The sequence below is a fragment of the Cyprinodon variegatus genome, unplaced genomic scaffold, assembly GCF_000732505.1.
Source record: "Cyprinodon variegatus isolate N-32 unplaced genomic scaffold, C_variegatus-1.0 Scaffold202, whole genome shotgun sequence".
NCBI classification, from domain to species: Eukaryota; Metazoa; Chordata; class Actinopteri; order Cyprinodontiformes; family Cyprinodontidae; genus Cyprinodon; species Cyprinodon variegatus.
Genome location: NW_015150655.1, coordinates 225,249 through 241,631, shown reverse-complemented (window position 1 = coordinate 241,631; position 16,383 = coordinate 225,249). Strand labels below are relative to the sequence as shown.

General features: G+C 37.7%; 1 protein-coding gene across 1 annotated transcript in view; it reads left to right on the top strand.

Moving 5' to 3' along the window:
- LOC107087978 (retinol dehydrogenase 11-like) overlaps nucleotides 1-11,641 on the top strand; it is a 14,726-nt gene extending 3,085 nt beyond the window's left edge. The window contains exons 2-6 of the mRNA XM_015379856.1: nucleotides 879-1,118; nucleotides 3,938-4,027; nucleotides 4,161-4,349; nucleotides 5,071-5,180; nucleotides 11,278-11,641. Coding sequence (XP_015235342.1) covers nucleotides 879-1,118; nucleotides 3,938-4,027; nucleotides 4,161-4,349; nucleotides 5,071-5,180; nucleotides 11,278-11,457 — 809 coding nt within the window. The 3' untranslated portion in view covers nucleotides 11,458-11,641. The remainder of the gene's footprint in view (nucleotides 1-878; nucleotides 1,119-3,937; nucleotides 4,028-4,160; nucleotides 4,350-5,070; nucleotides 5,181-11,277) is intronic.
- The last annotated feature ends 4,742 nt before the right edge of the window (nucleotides 11,642-16,383 follow it).

Here is a 16,383-nt window from a genome sequence, read left to right as displayed (position 1 = left end):
ATGTCCAAAAACTATGATCATGGCACATGGCACAACACAGCCACCATGGTTTTTGACCATTGAGGTAGTGTGTTTACAAATTAGCTTTTTGTTGCCGGATCAGGTTTTTATGAAGGACATTTTAGCCTTCAATCTCTTCCAGAACTCCTTACCGGAAGAGATATTTTATTCTATTAAAATAGTCTTGGTTTGATGAAAGGGAAAATAAATAGATAGAAAATTAGATTACATTTATACCCACAATTTTATGTTAGCTTTGGATATTGATTTAATTAAACCTAATTTTTCAACTTCACCCCACCCTTATCAGTGCTGTGTACTTTGGTCTTCATGACGCCATGTTTTCCCTAATGTTTTCTATGCAGCTACTTAGGAGAAACACTGAGCAGCTTTGTCTAAACTTAGATTGTATGGTGTGGTTTAAATCATATCCAGATGGATTCTTTTCTGCTCTGCTAATTAAGTGACACATGAATGTAATCAGCTGGCTTGAGTTGAATGTAAGGGTACCAGAGCTTAGAGGGCTGAATGAACGCCAAAAACCATATATCTTTTTATTGCACTTCATATTTTATATACAACTTTGTGTTGGTCTGTCACACAGATCTTCAAAGTAAAACAATGAGCCATCTGCTTGTTGCACTGTAGTATTTTAAAAGGTTCAGCCAGTGATGATACTTCAGCGAGGTAGCCCTTTCTCCCTGTAGCATTTGGTTTTAAGATGTTATTAAGAAAATATCATTGCTTGGTTGATAAACATTTTTTTCATATTATTCATTCTTCAATAGCAGTAAAAATATTTTTTTTCTACAGTAAAAATCGTGTTTATTCCTTGGTTTTCATTTGATTAATATATTTTTTATCTATCACTCTGCTAGGAATTGGGAAGTTCATTGCCCTGGACTTTGCTCGGCGTGGGGCGCGGGTCATCTTGGCTTGCCGAAGCGAGTCCCGGGGCCAAGCAGCTGCTACTGAAATCAAGCAGATTACAGGGAACTCAGACGTCCATCTGCGCATTGTGGATGTCTCCTCCATGGAGTCTGTCAGAGCATTTGCAAAGAGGATTCTGGAGGAGGAGAAATCACTCCACATTCTTGTAAACAATGCTGCAGTATCAGGTGACGCAAGTTTTCATTTTAAACCAAGAAATTCAACTGCACAAACAAAAGCCCTGTTTACTTCTGCTGAATTGGGTAATTGCAATCTCAGGAGACTCTGGACCATTTGTAAAAGTGGACCCACAACCATTTAGTAACCAAATTATCTTTGTTAAGCTTCACATGAGTTAAACAATTTTCAAAGGAAAGGGTTGAGAACATATAACAATGTGGAAACCCCCCAAAAGAGCTTTCTGTCTGTTATTCCCCATCTGTGAGGCATATGACAACACAAATATGAAGGAACAACGCTCACTATTTAAATCCACTCAGCAACTGTTATCAAATTTCTTTTCTTTGTAGAACTAGAAAATATATGCATTCTGGTTAACACGTTATAATATCAGAGTTGGATAAGAGCAACAGCTTAAAAAGTATTCATGGAATCAGGAAGAGCTAATAATTAGATAAATGTTTAGATTAGTTGACATTGACTGAACCTTTGGATTGTTTGCTGGCATGCCATTATGTTTGCGAGACCCTGGATTACACATTGTTGATGAGGAAAGCTGAACTGAACAAATACAGATGTTGCCTTTAGTTCTCCAAAATGCAGCTCGCCTGTTTTTTTCAGAGCAGGTAAAATCATTATAGTCAATGTATGTTAACACATTGAAGTTTACTTTGGGTGCTAAGAGTGAATTGTTTACGAACAAAAATGTTCAAATCACATAATACACAAGGCTTGAAAACAGTAATACAGGCCATTTATCAATATTTAAAATAAATGTAGAATTAAAATCCATGTAACAAAGTACAGCACAGTGTAATATCCAGTCTATAAGTGGAATTGAGTGGGGAGGGGAGTAGATTTTAATATTCTGAACCTTCCAATAACAGTCCTGTTTAGGATGGGTGGATAGACCTCATCTTTCCCTGTATCTGCCCTCAGATAGAAAGTCTAAAGCCAGTCAAGATGTTTCTCCTCTTGTCCACCAACTGTGTAAGGTCCATCTTAGACAAAATAATAAATGTGTTTATTTTATATTTCATATTAATAGAAATAAAAAATTGTCATGTTCTAATATAAAACCAAAAAGCGAACTGGAATAGCAGAGTTTGAACAAACCTGATCAGTATGAATACATGAACTGCAGAAACAGAGCAACAGATAAAGAACTTTAAAACCTCTCTGGCATTGAAAGAGCAAAGGTTGGTCTTTTTTATTACAGAGGTTCAGGAGGTGTCAAGGTCGCCTCATAATTTCCAGAGTCTCAGGCAGCAGTGCCTAACATTTTGAACATCAGCCATATTTAAACAACAGAGAGGGACTTTTTTGTCATAGGCCAACATGAAGCAGTGCATTATGGGTAGATGAACTCCAAAATGCCCCTTTGGTTTTTCTTTAAAAAATAATAAATCTGAAATGTAAGTGGAGCTTTCCAATAAATGCATCCTAATATGCCCACATAAATCCCAGAGCAACTGAACAAAGACCATCCAGAGTTTAGATATAAATCAAAACAAGCTGTGTGTTGTTTAAACTGTTTAAGCTGTCCTGTAAAGGCCTCAGAGACTTGTTAGAGAACATTGTGAAAACAAAAAGACTTATAAAAACAGCACACAGATCAGAGATAAAGGAGTTAGGATGTGTTCAATTAATCCTTCAATCAATCAATCAAACTTTATATGTAAAGCATTCTTAAGTGAAACTCAAACTGCTCTACAGAGATTTAAAATACAAAGCACAAAAACATTTAAGCAAATACAAATGCACAATCTAAAGATCAAATCAAGTAAACAAGCAGATAAAACAAATAATTAATTGCAATAAAGTATTCAGGAATTTATTTAACTAAGATAAATCCATCAATTATAGAGCATAAAGAACTCTGGAAAAACAATCACGTAGAGGAAATTAGGATGGAAACACTGCAGATAAAAGTACTGTATAGATTTAGTGGTAAATACATTGAATGAAATGGATAATAATACTTAAGTGGAGACTGTACATAAATTGGAATCCCTCCATCCATTGTCCATGAGCATTTGTCCTCACGGGGAGAAGGAGCCTATTTCCATTGGTCATTGGGCGACAAGTGCGTAACACACTGGACAGGTTGTTAGTCCATCGCAAGACAAACAAATGTACACATTCCTCCTTAAGAGCAGTTTAGAAAGAGATTAATCTAACATCTATGTTGTTGGAATGTTAGAGAAAGCCAGAGTACCCAGAGAGACCCCAAAACAAAACATATAACAGTGCATTTCATGATTATTCATAAATATAATATATAATATAACATAATGAATAAATGTTTGTAGAATGTACATATATAGATTAATAATCCATAAAAATTACTCATATCTATAATCAGTAAAAGCCACAGTAAGTAGATGTCTGCTGTACTGACCATCCATGGTCCATCTACTAACATGGCCTCCACTGAATCTGAACAGGATGTGCAGGGAGAACAGGGCCAAAGATAGATCGGTAGCTGCTAAATGATGGGAGAATCTATGAACAATATAGCTATTAGCAAAGGTAGGGGAATTAGGAAAAATGCTGTTGAAACAATGCAGTGAAAGTCAACACAGCAAGTCACAGCATAGTATCTCACTAGGGATCTATTGTATGGGGAAATACACATTTAGGTCTCTGAATGTAAAACCTGTAAGAGCAAACCATATATTTATTTTGATTGGTCATATGATCCCAAGAAAATACTGAGGAGGGAAGGATTTAGATGCATGTTTATAATAACACTTGGTTTTGTATAGGAGTAGATCTTGATGCTTGTTGTTCTGCACACATTTTTATATCTAACTGTTGGTGACAGGTCTCCCCAGACAGATAACCAAAGATGGGTTTGAAGCTTCTTTTGCCACCAATCATCTGGGACCATTTCTGCTCACAAACCTGCTGCTGGGTATGCTGATGCGTCTTATTTTCTGCAACAACATTTTAAGAATTAGTAGCATATAGCATATTTCCATTGAAATTACATTTCTTATCTTTCTCCCCTTGTACTATGGGTTTTTTTTGTGTGCCTTTTGCTCTAGAACTCATAAAGCGCTCAGCTCCTGCACGTATCGTTACCGTCAGCTCCCTCAACCACAAGAGAGGTCAAGTGGACTTCTCTCACTTTCATGGGAAAAACCTTGTGTACACCATGGATCAAGTCTACAATCACACCAAGCTGCACAACATCATCTGCACCAATGAGCTGGCTCGAAGGTTACAGGGCACCGGTAGGTCCCTTTTTACTATCCAAAAGGATTTTACTGATAATATTCTAGTTAATTTACTTAATTATATATGGGAAATTTAAGGTCAATGTTGATACACTGGACGACATAAATAACGTGACTCAGCTTTTCTTTGGTTGTTCTGTCTTTGGTTTGAAACAGTTTATGTCTGAGAGTGTTGTTGTGTTTGGAAATCACTGGTTTGTTTAGAGAAAATCCTCCTGTCTTAGAAATTCCTGACACATGAATTGCAAAGTTTTGGCATCTCTCTCCATTTTCTCTTGTTTTCTACTAAGTGCTAAATGCAGTGTTGTTTTACTTGCTACTTTTTCACGCCAACCTAACAAATCTGAAGTCAGGGTTTTGCCTTCGTCAGTGCCTAAGAACAGCTGGGTAATTTCTCTGCAGCACATATGAGCTTGTGTGTTAAAATTTAAGCCCTTGATGATTGTAAAAAAAAAAAAAAAAACTCAACATAACCTCAGACTTGTGAAAGCTACTTCAATTTTGAAAACTTAAACAAGTTATAATCCCTACAGTCACCCATGCCTGGAAAATAGATTGTTCAAATCTATGTTTGTTACCCAATAATTAATGTGATGCTCACTCAGGCGCAAACAAACTTCTGATGAACAGTTTCCCTCTAGCAAATATTTTACACTTCAAATGTTCACATCATCCCATTCAGTAATCCAAGTCCATTTGTTTCCTTATTTCCTGACAGGCGTTACTGCCAACTCGGTCCACCCAGGTGTTGTTATGACAGAGGTGATGCGACACTATCCAGCCTGGCTTCGTTTCCTTTTTAATTTTGTTGGGTTCTTCTTTTTTAAGGTGAGAGCATTGCTCATTGTTTCCATGCATGGTCACTTCCACAGGATTTTTAAATGAAAAGATGCTTTAGATCCTGATGTTAAATAACAGTCCCCTACAGTTACACTGAGGTCTCCCAGATCCTTGATATAAGTCAGGAAACGGGTTTACCCCGAGCTTTGTGAAAATGAGCCACTCCGTTAATGTGTACATTGATGAAAAAATGTAGTCTCTTTGGGAAGTTTGAATTCACATCTGTTTTGTTTACATCATGATCACATCGCATAAGCATGCAACAGTGTATTGATGCATACTTTGTTCCAGCCACTTACTAACTTTATAGAACACAACCGATAGGCAACTCCAATGCAAAGCAAATGGGACATGGGATGTCTGGGGGAAACCAAGTTCAAGGTCAACAATCAATAATCAGTCAGAAGAACGTGGGACTTTGACTGGCTGTAAAATTGCACAACTAAGGGGTAATGTTTCTAAAAACAGAACTTAGTTGAAAATTGGAAGCAGATGTGGAAAAAAATGAGAGAACAGTTAGAGGGGAAGTATGTTGCATATTTACTCTGGCAGGTTTTCATTCTGAAAGTAGAACTTATTTTCAAAATTAGCTCAACTTTTTAATCAACAGAGAAATCCAATGAATTATCCTCAATTAAACTGCATAGACTGAGTCGTCCTTCACAACTTCTGCTGTTTTAAATGACTTGGATGAATCTATGGAAAAGAAGCAATTAGATTGTTGGTTTGTGTTAAATAATTTTAATTGTTTAAAAACAAAAGAAACAGAATATATTTCTGTGTTTTTATTCAATGCATTTTAATCTAATACGACATACTATCACAAATCAAATTTAATTTTTATCAGAAGATACAAAACTTCTTTTTTCATTTAGGTCTTTGAACCTTGTATTTCATCACAACAGTTGTACATGATTTTGTCCTGGCCTGCCACACAAAGCCTTATTCAAGCTTAATTAGTTTAGACGCAAGTAAAAAGATGCAGCTGGTAATAATTTGTTGCAGATGGACATAGGCTGCCCAAGTTGAGGACAATGTGTACAAAGGCGCTGAATCCTGGCTGCCTCAGCGATGTCTGGAAACCACAATGTACAGTGAACAGGAGAAAGTTGGGTCATATTTATAAAGAGATGTCATGATATAAACCAGATTCAAAGCTTCAATGCAGGCAATGACTGGGGTGTTCAGCAAGCTGGATCCTAAGTACGTAGACATTTTAGCTTGCATTTGTGCAGGATTTCATTGTGGGTGTTCATAGTTGACACATTTCTCTTTTAAATTTGGAGGCAAGAACACAAAGGTTAGAACATCCTCCACTCCCTAAAGTGGCTCTGCTCATCAAATTTCTCTTAGCAATAAATAAGTTTCCATTCCCTTTGTTTTGCAGATGAAGAGTTATAACCCTGTCCTCCTGAGACATTGACTGTAAATGTAGACATTTAAGTTTGTCTTTCTTGGAATTTATTTCCCTGATGCAGTCATTTTGCAAAAAAGAGATATGTTCGTAGTTAAGTTTTGCTTCTGGTTAATGTTTTATGAATGTTACATACCAGTACACTCTAACAGGGAAGGGGGGCTGTATAAGCCTCTTTCATCTTTCTGGAAGATTTTTTGACTCATCCTCTTTCCAAAAAAAAAAACTAAAAAAATACTGCTTCCACAGAATTTCTTTCTTAGTGACAGAGGAACTCGTCAAGATTCATAGCATACTTCAGAAACTGTTTTGTTAGTTTGGTTTATCTGATTGGGATTTTTCTTCCGTGGGATGAAAAGCTTCTGACAGGTGTCCTCACCTTTAGATTGGTTTGATTTATCTAGCTGATTAAAAAGGGGAAAATTTTTTATTTCTTAAAAAAGCACATGTGATTGTCTTATAAAGACTTTAATCCATTTTAAATTTAAATTCTAATTTACTCATATACTGGTACTAGAAAAGTTAAGTTTTAGGCTCTAATGGCTTCTCTATGTGGGTCACAACACACACAAAGCAGCTCAAAATATGATGAAATATAAACCTAAATGGAGGGCATGCAGAGAATTTACTCACTAGCAACGACAACATACAGCTGAGCCTGAAATTTTTAAGTTTATCAAAATCTTTCCAAAATCATGAGGGTACAGCTTGATATCTCCAATAGCTTCTCAGTTATTCTAAACAAATTTAAACATGCAAAATGCTGAAGGTATTAAGGGTACAGTTTATACTCATAAAATATATGAAAAAAAGATATAAATTACTGTATAATTCTAAATAAAAAAAAATAATTTATGGTTATATGCAGTATAGTTGCAACTGCAGTCAGTCCCTGGGCTGGCATGACTATCACTGCCCCTATATAAGAAGGGACTCATTTCCCACTGGTATCAGCTTCATAGTCATTGTAGGCCACTTCTTTGTTTTTACTTTGGAGAATCTTTTGGCAATGAATCTATTAAGATTTGGAACAAAACCTCACAAAACATAACAAATTAATATCTGAATCCTTTCAACTCAAGCATTTTTTATTCAAATTCAGTTAATTAAATTGAAACAGCTTAAAAAAAAATTCAAAAATCTGAAAAAAAAAACTGCTCACAAATTTTAATACATTAGAAATAGCCTGAAAATAAAATAAGACTGTATAAAATCTAATAATTTTACTCACCTTTCAAATATTAATTTAGAGTATTTATTTTATAAAAATAGACTGTTTGTCAGAGAATCAGTATTGCTTCTATTGGCTAATTTCAAGTAAGCTAGACTACATGCTGGCAATGAATGAGTTAAAATTATTCTAACAAGTCACATGAGGGACCTTGCAGTCAGATATCAACATTCAATTCATTTATGACCATTGGCCAAACATTAACATCACATTTCTGTATCTCTATTATGAGTCTGTATTATGAGTTGTCTTCTCAATTCAGAGGGCCCCATGCCTGTCTTTGCCGGGGGGCCCTAATTTCCTAAATCGGCCCCTGCTTCAATGATCTCCTCCGGGTTTGATCTGTTGTGCTGAGAATTACCTCCCCTGTCGCAGGAGCGCGCATAGCCCTAAACTCACACGAATTGATGAGAAAACGGATTGAAATATGAACGAAAAGGGACATTTTTAATATATTCTTAATGTTTTCATATTTCTTATACATTGAAGCCTTAGAATTGATAGTTTTGGTGGACAGATGAATTCGAATTAATAGGATTTTACTTGTATGGAGACACGTTTCAATCAATGTCCTACAGTCAGTGTGATAAATAAATTCTCTGCTCAGTGAATGCCAATTCCTGATTTTGCTATCAACACCATTGTAGATCATTTCTGACACTTTATTTGTTAAACTCAGAACCTGCCGAAGATTCCCTCCCTCCTATTTTCACATTTATTGTCCCAGACTTATGAAATTCGAACCACAATTACAGAGAGCAGGTTTGATTATGTGGAGAAACTTGAATAATTGTAAACACATTATTTCTCAGACTAAGCATGGGAGGCAGATCTCAGCAACTTAGAACCTGTGGAAAATTCCCCCCCCCTCCTTATTTTCACATTCCCTCAGTCGCGTTGACTACTTGTAAGCACACAGCCTGCCAAATGTTGGAAGGGCAATATTATTGCCATTACTGCTGATATATAATAGAAATTCTCACGTTCTTTGATAAAATGTCACAGGGGATGGTATGAGGGAATAGTCATTTAAGAAGGGGGAGGATTTTTAAGATTTTTTTTTAAGAAAGGGGATGCCATCCCTCCTCATCCCCCCTCAACTTTTACATTTTATCAATTGGGAATTGTCCCCATTTTCACATTATTATTATTACAAAAGAAGAGGAAGAAATATTTTCTGCCAAATATATGAGCAAATCTGAGTGTAATGATTCATAACAGATCTCTGGTTTGGGGTCTATCTTTTAACTTACATAGAAATTTAAATAACGTTCACACTTTATTTATTACACTTTATGAGCGCAGCCTCTCTGCATTGTAACTCCGGAAAAGAGAGATAACCTGATGTATTATTGTGTGAAGCTTGGATTAAAAACTATATTGAACTTTTTAATTTTTTGCTCACTCATTTAAACCTGTGCTGCTCTTTAGGTTGTTGTCTTTTTATTTTTAAGAAAAATGGTACTTTGCGCTGGTGAAGAAATTTCAGTTATCCACAGTCATTCGCTTCCCTCACGCCCCCATTTTAAATCACCTGTCTTCTATGTCCAAAATGTGAACATTCTGGTCCTCAAAAGAATGTTTTTTGTCCATATGGACAGCCATCTATGTTAAGAAAGAAAAACGAACCTTAAACATAGGGGGTTGACCTAGATTTCAGCTTGCAAAAACCTACAATACAGCGATATATTCCTTCCCACTATCATTGTGAGCCCCACCCCCATGCAGGGGAGCAGAGCACCTTCCTTTGAGCCTAGCCAACAATTCCTTCTAATGACACCCATTTCAGAGGCAAAGACAGGTATCGGGTATTGCAGGCTGACAAAGAACCCAACGACTGCCCATTCCCAAGGGGGGGGACCTGTTCGTCTGATTCACTTTGCATGTTTTCTAAGCCAAAACAACAGCTGCTCATAAATGTAGTTCAGCATCACTTAATTTTCCTTTTGAAAATAGTATCTTAATATTATAACTGCCCCTTTGCTTACTTTTTTGGAGTGTTTTTCTTCTTCTTTCTAGTCTTTAATTTCTTTCAACTCCTCTGGCATTAGTGCCTTGTATGGTTGCATTTCTTTTTAATTTTTTTGCTCTCCTTCCTTTCCTATTCATCAAAATGTTTGTTTCATCCACAAATATTAAAATCCACCTTAAACTCCATGCAATCACCATGCCCCCTACTCGCCTGGTGAGTCAGCTGCTCTAAAACGGGTTTCTATAGTGATACCTGTAGTAGAATGATATGACAGTGATTTAACTAGGTGTGCATATACATGAACATATGGCACGCTGGTCCAGATTAGAATTCTCTCCCCGACTAGCAGCCATTTTGGAGTTAGAGAGAAACTTCATATGTTTCCAGTTGCAATTTCCACTTCAGGGATTTTTCTGTTTACTTCTTCCCAATTTTCATTCTGAAAGTTCTAAGTTTTGCATTTGCATATAATCAAAGACTTTATCTCTTATCCAAAGTTTCAGTGGATATGGGAGAATAGTTTTGGGTTTGTTTGTTTTTTTTTTGTTTAGATTGCAGGCTCATTTTATTTTATTACTCAGGAATAATCATCTTCTGTCTTGCAAGCTCTCTCCTTTGTCAAAAACCAGAAACATTTTTTCACATTTTGAATGACGCCAATCCTTGTTGGAACTTCCTGCAGCTCCTTCAGTGTTTCTGTTGTTCACTGACCAGTCTAAGTCAAGTTTTTTACATCATATTGAAAGAAATGTCCAAATGGAGTAATGTTCCATATTTCCAGTGTTGTTCGTATGTACCTTTACTTTGGCATGCGCTGTGGATTCCCTCCATACCCTTCACTGACTGACACAATGAGATACATTAGATCCATTTAAACCTTTAGTAAATTGATTCAACTGAGTAAATTTCAAGACAAAAACAATAGGAACACCAGAATTTTATTTCAGCTTCATCAGATTATCTATGATTTATTGAGAATGTAAGCTCAAGTAGCCTGGAAGCTGAATCTTATTGTATATAACTAAGTTATTAGTGGAATAATCCACTCATTTGTGGTAATATGTTATTTATGGTAAGATATTATATATTTATTTTGTAAATAATTGTCTCTTTTATGCAAAACATCTTTACATCAACGATATCTTTAAAAAGGGCTGTCATAAGTTTTAAGAGAATCACTTCTTGGAGTTACAGTAGTTTTAAACAATGGAGAGATCACTGTGATGTGAGACGGTCAATTATCTGATTCTAAGAAATACAACCAAATGAAAACAAATTACTTTTAAGTGAATCTGTGTTTTTGACAAGCTTCAACTTCATGCTACGTGTTAATAAGCTTAACAACTAACTGGAAACAAAGAGGGCATAGATTTTCAGCCTAACTGCATCTTTGCGCCCATCCTGCTTAGATATCCGTCTGTACGGCATCATTCACACTAACGCTCCACTGATGCTGTCTCCCTCACAGTCACCAGAAGAAGGCGCCATCAGCCCCATCTACTGCGCCGTGTCCGAGGAACTGGAGGGGGTGACTGGGAAATATTTTGACAGTGACTGCTCCCTGGTCCTTCCTGCCCCTTTAGCTCGAGACGCCGCCCTCGCCGTGAAGGATTTTGAGTTCTGTGAGAAGCTGACTTCAAAGCTCTAAAGTAACTACTTCCAAAGGACTGGGAACAAGTAATGATGTCAGAGAATGTGGGCAGCTGGGACTTGTTGAACACTTTGTTTTGTATGATTTACTACCAAATGAACTGCAGTGATTGTTTCATTGATATGAATCTCCTAGTCTTAAATGATGTTGTCTAATTTGAATCAGCTGAACATTTTCTCAAGTGTCTTAAAAATCATGTCAGATGACATCTTAAAGCCATTAGGGAAAATCTTTTCAACAAAGAGTTGCAACATTTACAGGAGATGCTGATGCTCTCTCTCTTTCAAGAAATAGACCAGAACCGCCAAAGAATGATACAATCATTTCCCTTTATTGTCTGATTTATTTAAACACAACAAAACATTTGAGCATTCAGTGCTTTTCTGAAGAATTTACACCTCGTCCCTCCTGCCGTGCCCTTGGCCTTGCTATTTGGCTGCAGAAACACAGATTTAAGAGGGAATGATGGTCACATATTTTTTTTCCAATCAAGGTTTACTGCTTGCATGTGTCTGCTAGTTTTTATTTGGAAAATCGAGAAGACCCAAATGAAATACCTTTCTGACTTTGCTCCACTATTTCATGGATAATCTCTTCGAGCACTGGTGACACATGATCCACCTGCCTGGGTAAAAGACGGACAGCTACCTCCAATGTGTTATCCTGGAAATGACAGACAAAATAAGAGAGGATGACTAAAGTTGTTCATCTGGATTTTGTTGCTAGAGAGGGTCTTGCAGGCTGCTTGCTCACAGGATTCCCATTATGTTCTATCAGAGGAGCCTGCTGGACGGTGACCTCTTCCAACTGACCGTCCTCTGATCGAGTCTCCATGTTTTTCTTGCCGTTCTGCTGCTGATGCACAAGAGAACAGAAAATCAGAAATACTGACTAAAAACTGTTGCTTTGTTTTTAAAATGTATTTGCATTTTCATGCAGGGAGGGGGTTGCTGCTAATGAAATAAATTGCTCACATATATAATGATTTAATTGACTGCATAGCAAAACATAGATATCTAAGTAAGTCAATTTTTCTTAAAAAGGGTGCATTTTTTTTAGTAGGTGAGACACTCTTCAAGTGGACTATGACAATTTACATTTAAACTAAGAAAACACAACGACAATCTCTTTTTTTAAGGCCATAATATCTAATTAGAGATAATGATAAATAAAAGACGCATTCCATTGGCATATCATCTTATATACCGACTCAAATTAAATGTAAACACACTTATTTTAAGAAATGTTTCCTCATTTTAGATCGTTTGTAGTGTATCTCTATAAATGGGTAAAGTTCTCTCCAAAGCAAAATGACTATGCAATGGTTTTTAATTTTTTTTTTTCAAATTTTTTGCGATTTTTCAACAGACTAAAGGATCTGTCAGAACATTAGAAATATATCAGCGGGGCGTGCAGGTGGGACAGTGGTTAGTGCGGATGACCCATGTACGGAGGCCTTCATCCTCGACAAAACCAACCGGGTTCGAATTTGACCTGTGGTACTTTGCCACATGTCTCTCCCCCTCTCTCATACCCCCTTTCCTGTCAACCTACTGTAAAAAAAAAACAAGCCACTAGTGCCGTAAAAACTAAAAAAAAGAGAAATATATCAGTGAAGTTATAGCGGAAATTTCTTATTTTTCATGCTAAATCTATTTTTGAATAGGTTAACATTTTAAAGCTACTGGCCAGACCTTGATGTATATTTTACCATCTATAGAACAGCATGCTCTACTCATGGTCCCTAACCACATGTCTCTCATAACATAAAGGCATTACACAGTTGTTTAAAATACTTTTGAGTCCAATTACCTTAGTAGTTGAACAAATATACTTAAAAATCCCCTTCAGTATCCCAAAAGTTGCTGTTTTCTATAGAGTTTATGAGTGGCTGCTGATCAGAGGGGTTCTTTATAACATTTACATTTAGTTTATAATATCATTTCTCATCCAAAAACAGAAAGATATGACAAATCAGTTAACTCTAACACTCAAGCTATTATCAGACAGGAATTGCCATTTCACCTTAAAAAAAAGAATCATTTGAGCTACTGGTTAACTTCCTGTAATCTGCTTATTAACTAGATGGACACACAAACTGTATACCTTCAACTTCATCATCTCACTGGGGCTGAAAAAGGTGATGTGTCCCTCCGTCCTCTCAGCCAGGAGAGCCAGCAGGCACACCAGCACCACGCATCCCACCACAGCTCCACGCATGCTCATCCTCCTCTCACCTGCAGAAATGTGCATAAGCACACCTTTACGCTTTGGCTGTGCATCGACTGGTTCATTGGAGCACAGTCTATTGACAGGGATCCCACAAAAGAGCCAGGGCTGCGGGTGTCCCAGGGTTCAGGTCACTAGCAGAACTTAGTAACTGCTTGGGAGAATATGTGACGGCAAAAGCAGGTCAACATTTGAAAGGGGCACAAGGAAAACTAAAGCTGATAAAAGCAGAGAGAAGGACGCAAGAGGATCTCCTGCTTATGTAAGGGAAACGTTGGCCAGCAGATAAAAAAGATAGGCAGGGAGAAAGGACGGAGATGAGAAGGCTTTCTGTGGGGGCAGAGCAACAAATGGCTCAGCAGATAAGACCGACAAGGAGCTCAAGAGAATAAGGTAAACTTAGAGCAGCGACAGAGATGTGTGAAATGAATAGAGGCCAAAGAGCAGAGAGGCAGGAGCCTGAATAAAGGAGTGTGAGGGGAAGCCTCAAAGACAGGGAAGCAGAGGAAGCCATAAGTCACTCACGTGCTGTCAGCCTTGGTAAGTTGTTTAGGGAAATGTTCTTTAAGATGAGCAGGGCTCCACCGGTCTGAGCCTCAGCCAGTCCTGGTCAGCCTTTATATCGAGTCTTCTCCAGATCCCAAAGCTTGTTGTTGTCCTTCCTCACATCCGCTCCTCAACAAGCTCCTTCAAGGACTCTCCTCCTGGCTCCTGGAAACACAGACATTATCCTGGAATCTGGCTTTTTATTTTATTAGGGTAATAACTTCACCACACTGCTGGTCAGAATGGCAAATCAACACACAGATAATGACACTAGGTGTTCATATGAGATTGCATGCCTTTAACACTGTGCAGTGCGAATTGTTTGATACAAAAACCCACACAAAAAGGCTACTTTTTTAATTGTGCATGTTTTTCTGCAGTTTCTGAATCTCTTTTTCCCCAAAAAGTGGGGAAAAAAAGCAGACAGAATTTGTTTTAAAGACATACGTGTGTGTGCATTACGGTTTCTTTCAAGTCAAAAAGTTGAAAGAAAGAGAAAGGCAGGGGACAATCTGTCCAAGGAGGTCAGCCATAAATCATCTTCTCCAAGTTATTATCAGACACAGAACGGCATTTATAGCCCGCCTGCAACTTGTGCTTGCGCACATATAGACCCCTCTATATGCGTTGCTGGGGAGTTTCAGGACTCTGAAGAGGTTTATTGATGTTTTTTCCGAAATATGACACTTCAATGTGTCCTACATTGGGCAAAACGTTTCAAAAGAACTGCAATAATGAGGTATGTGCAGTGGAAAATGGTTTAGTTGTTGTATTTGGCAAGCCAAGTGGATGATTATAGCTTCATACGTGTCTTTTGGAGCACTTACTTTATATAACACCAACCAAGGAGCCCAGAAACTACATTAGGTTTTAGGTTTAGGTTAGGTTTATTTACGTTTATTTGTCCATGGTGAAATGAATATACAGCAACTTTGATCAATTGAAAACAAAAACTTGAAAAAGACTTTATATTCATTGCTTTCCAACCAAAACCCTCCCTACACATGTAGACAAAAATGTAAATCTCTTTCCACTAGTATTTTTTAACAGATAATTAGGAAGTAGCATATGAAACACAGCTTTTGTTGCCATCAAGCTTCTGAAAGAGTTCTGACAAACTATAGAGCAACTCATAGAGCCCAATTAAACGGATCGGTTTCCTGACATGATCTGACTTTTCCAACAAAGTAAAGCATTAGTTAAGACCAGAGTGTCTTGATCGTGGTACTGATGGCTGGCCTAATTCTTCACTCCATTCACCTGTCTAACTCTGCCCGGTTTCCAATTATTGCTCATCTAATTCGCCTGCGCCTGCTTATATTTATACGGCTTAGTCCCAGCCGTCATGGCCAGTTTGATGCTGATGCTCGTGTTCTAGTGCTCATATTCAGGGGCCAGTGGAGAGAGGGTTTTTAGTGTTTCATAGTGTTTCTGATTTCCTGATCCTGAGCTGCCTCTTATCCACTGAGCGTGCCTGTTCCCATCTGAACGTTCTGCCTGAACTGTCTGTGGACTCCTGGAACCCTAAACCAGCCTGTTTCTGTTCTGATCTGTTTCCCCGACCTGGCTCGGACTCCTGCTTGTTCTCCGGGGCTGTAGCATCTGGGACACTCTGGTCGATGCCCACCACATCTTGTTGGCAGCCCACCCTCTGGATCCTGCCTCGTTCTCTGGCTATTGACTTAACTGTGTAACCAGAGCTTCCAGTTATCTGTGTCCTACCATGGTTCCACAGCCCGCTTCTGTTTTTAATAAACACTCTGAATAATCCCACTGTCTGTCAGGCCTTGAATACTGGGTCCTTGTGTCCTGTCACAGAGATTTCCAAAAACAAAATCTGCCTTTTTTATTTAGTCAGACGTATATTTCTTTTTTAATTCCTCTTTATTATTTTTTTGGTTCTTGCGCTTTTAATTTTGACGGTGGTGTGAAAGGAAATGGGATGGGGAGAAAGGGGTCATGCAGCAAAGGTCTCTAGGGTTTGGATTTGAACCCGAGTGTTGCATTGAGAACAGAGAACAGAAAGCCCACATTCTTATATTCAGGTAACAAATAGTAGATGTCAAATTAAATAATACTACTTCAGCGATAGTTTCAAGGTGTTACTTTATTGTACAGTGGGGCAAAAAAGTATTTAGTCAGCCACCA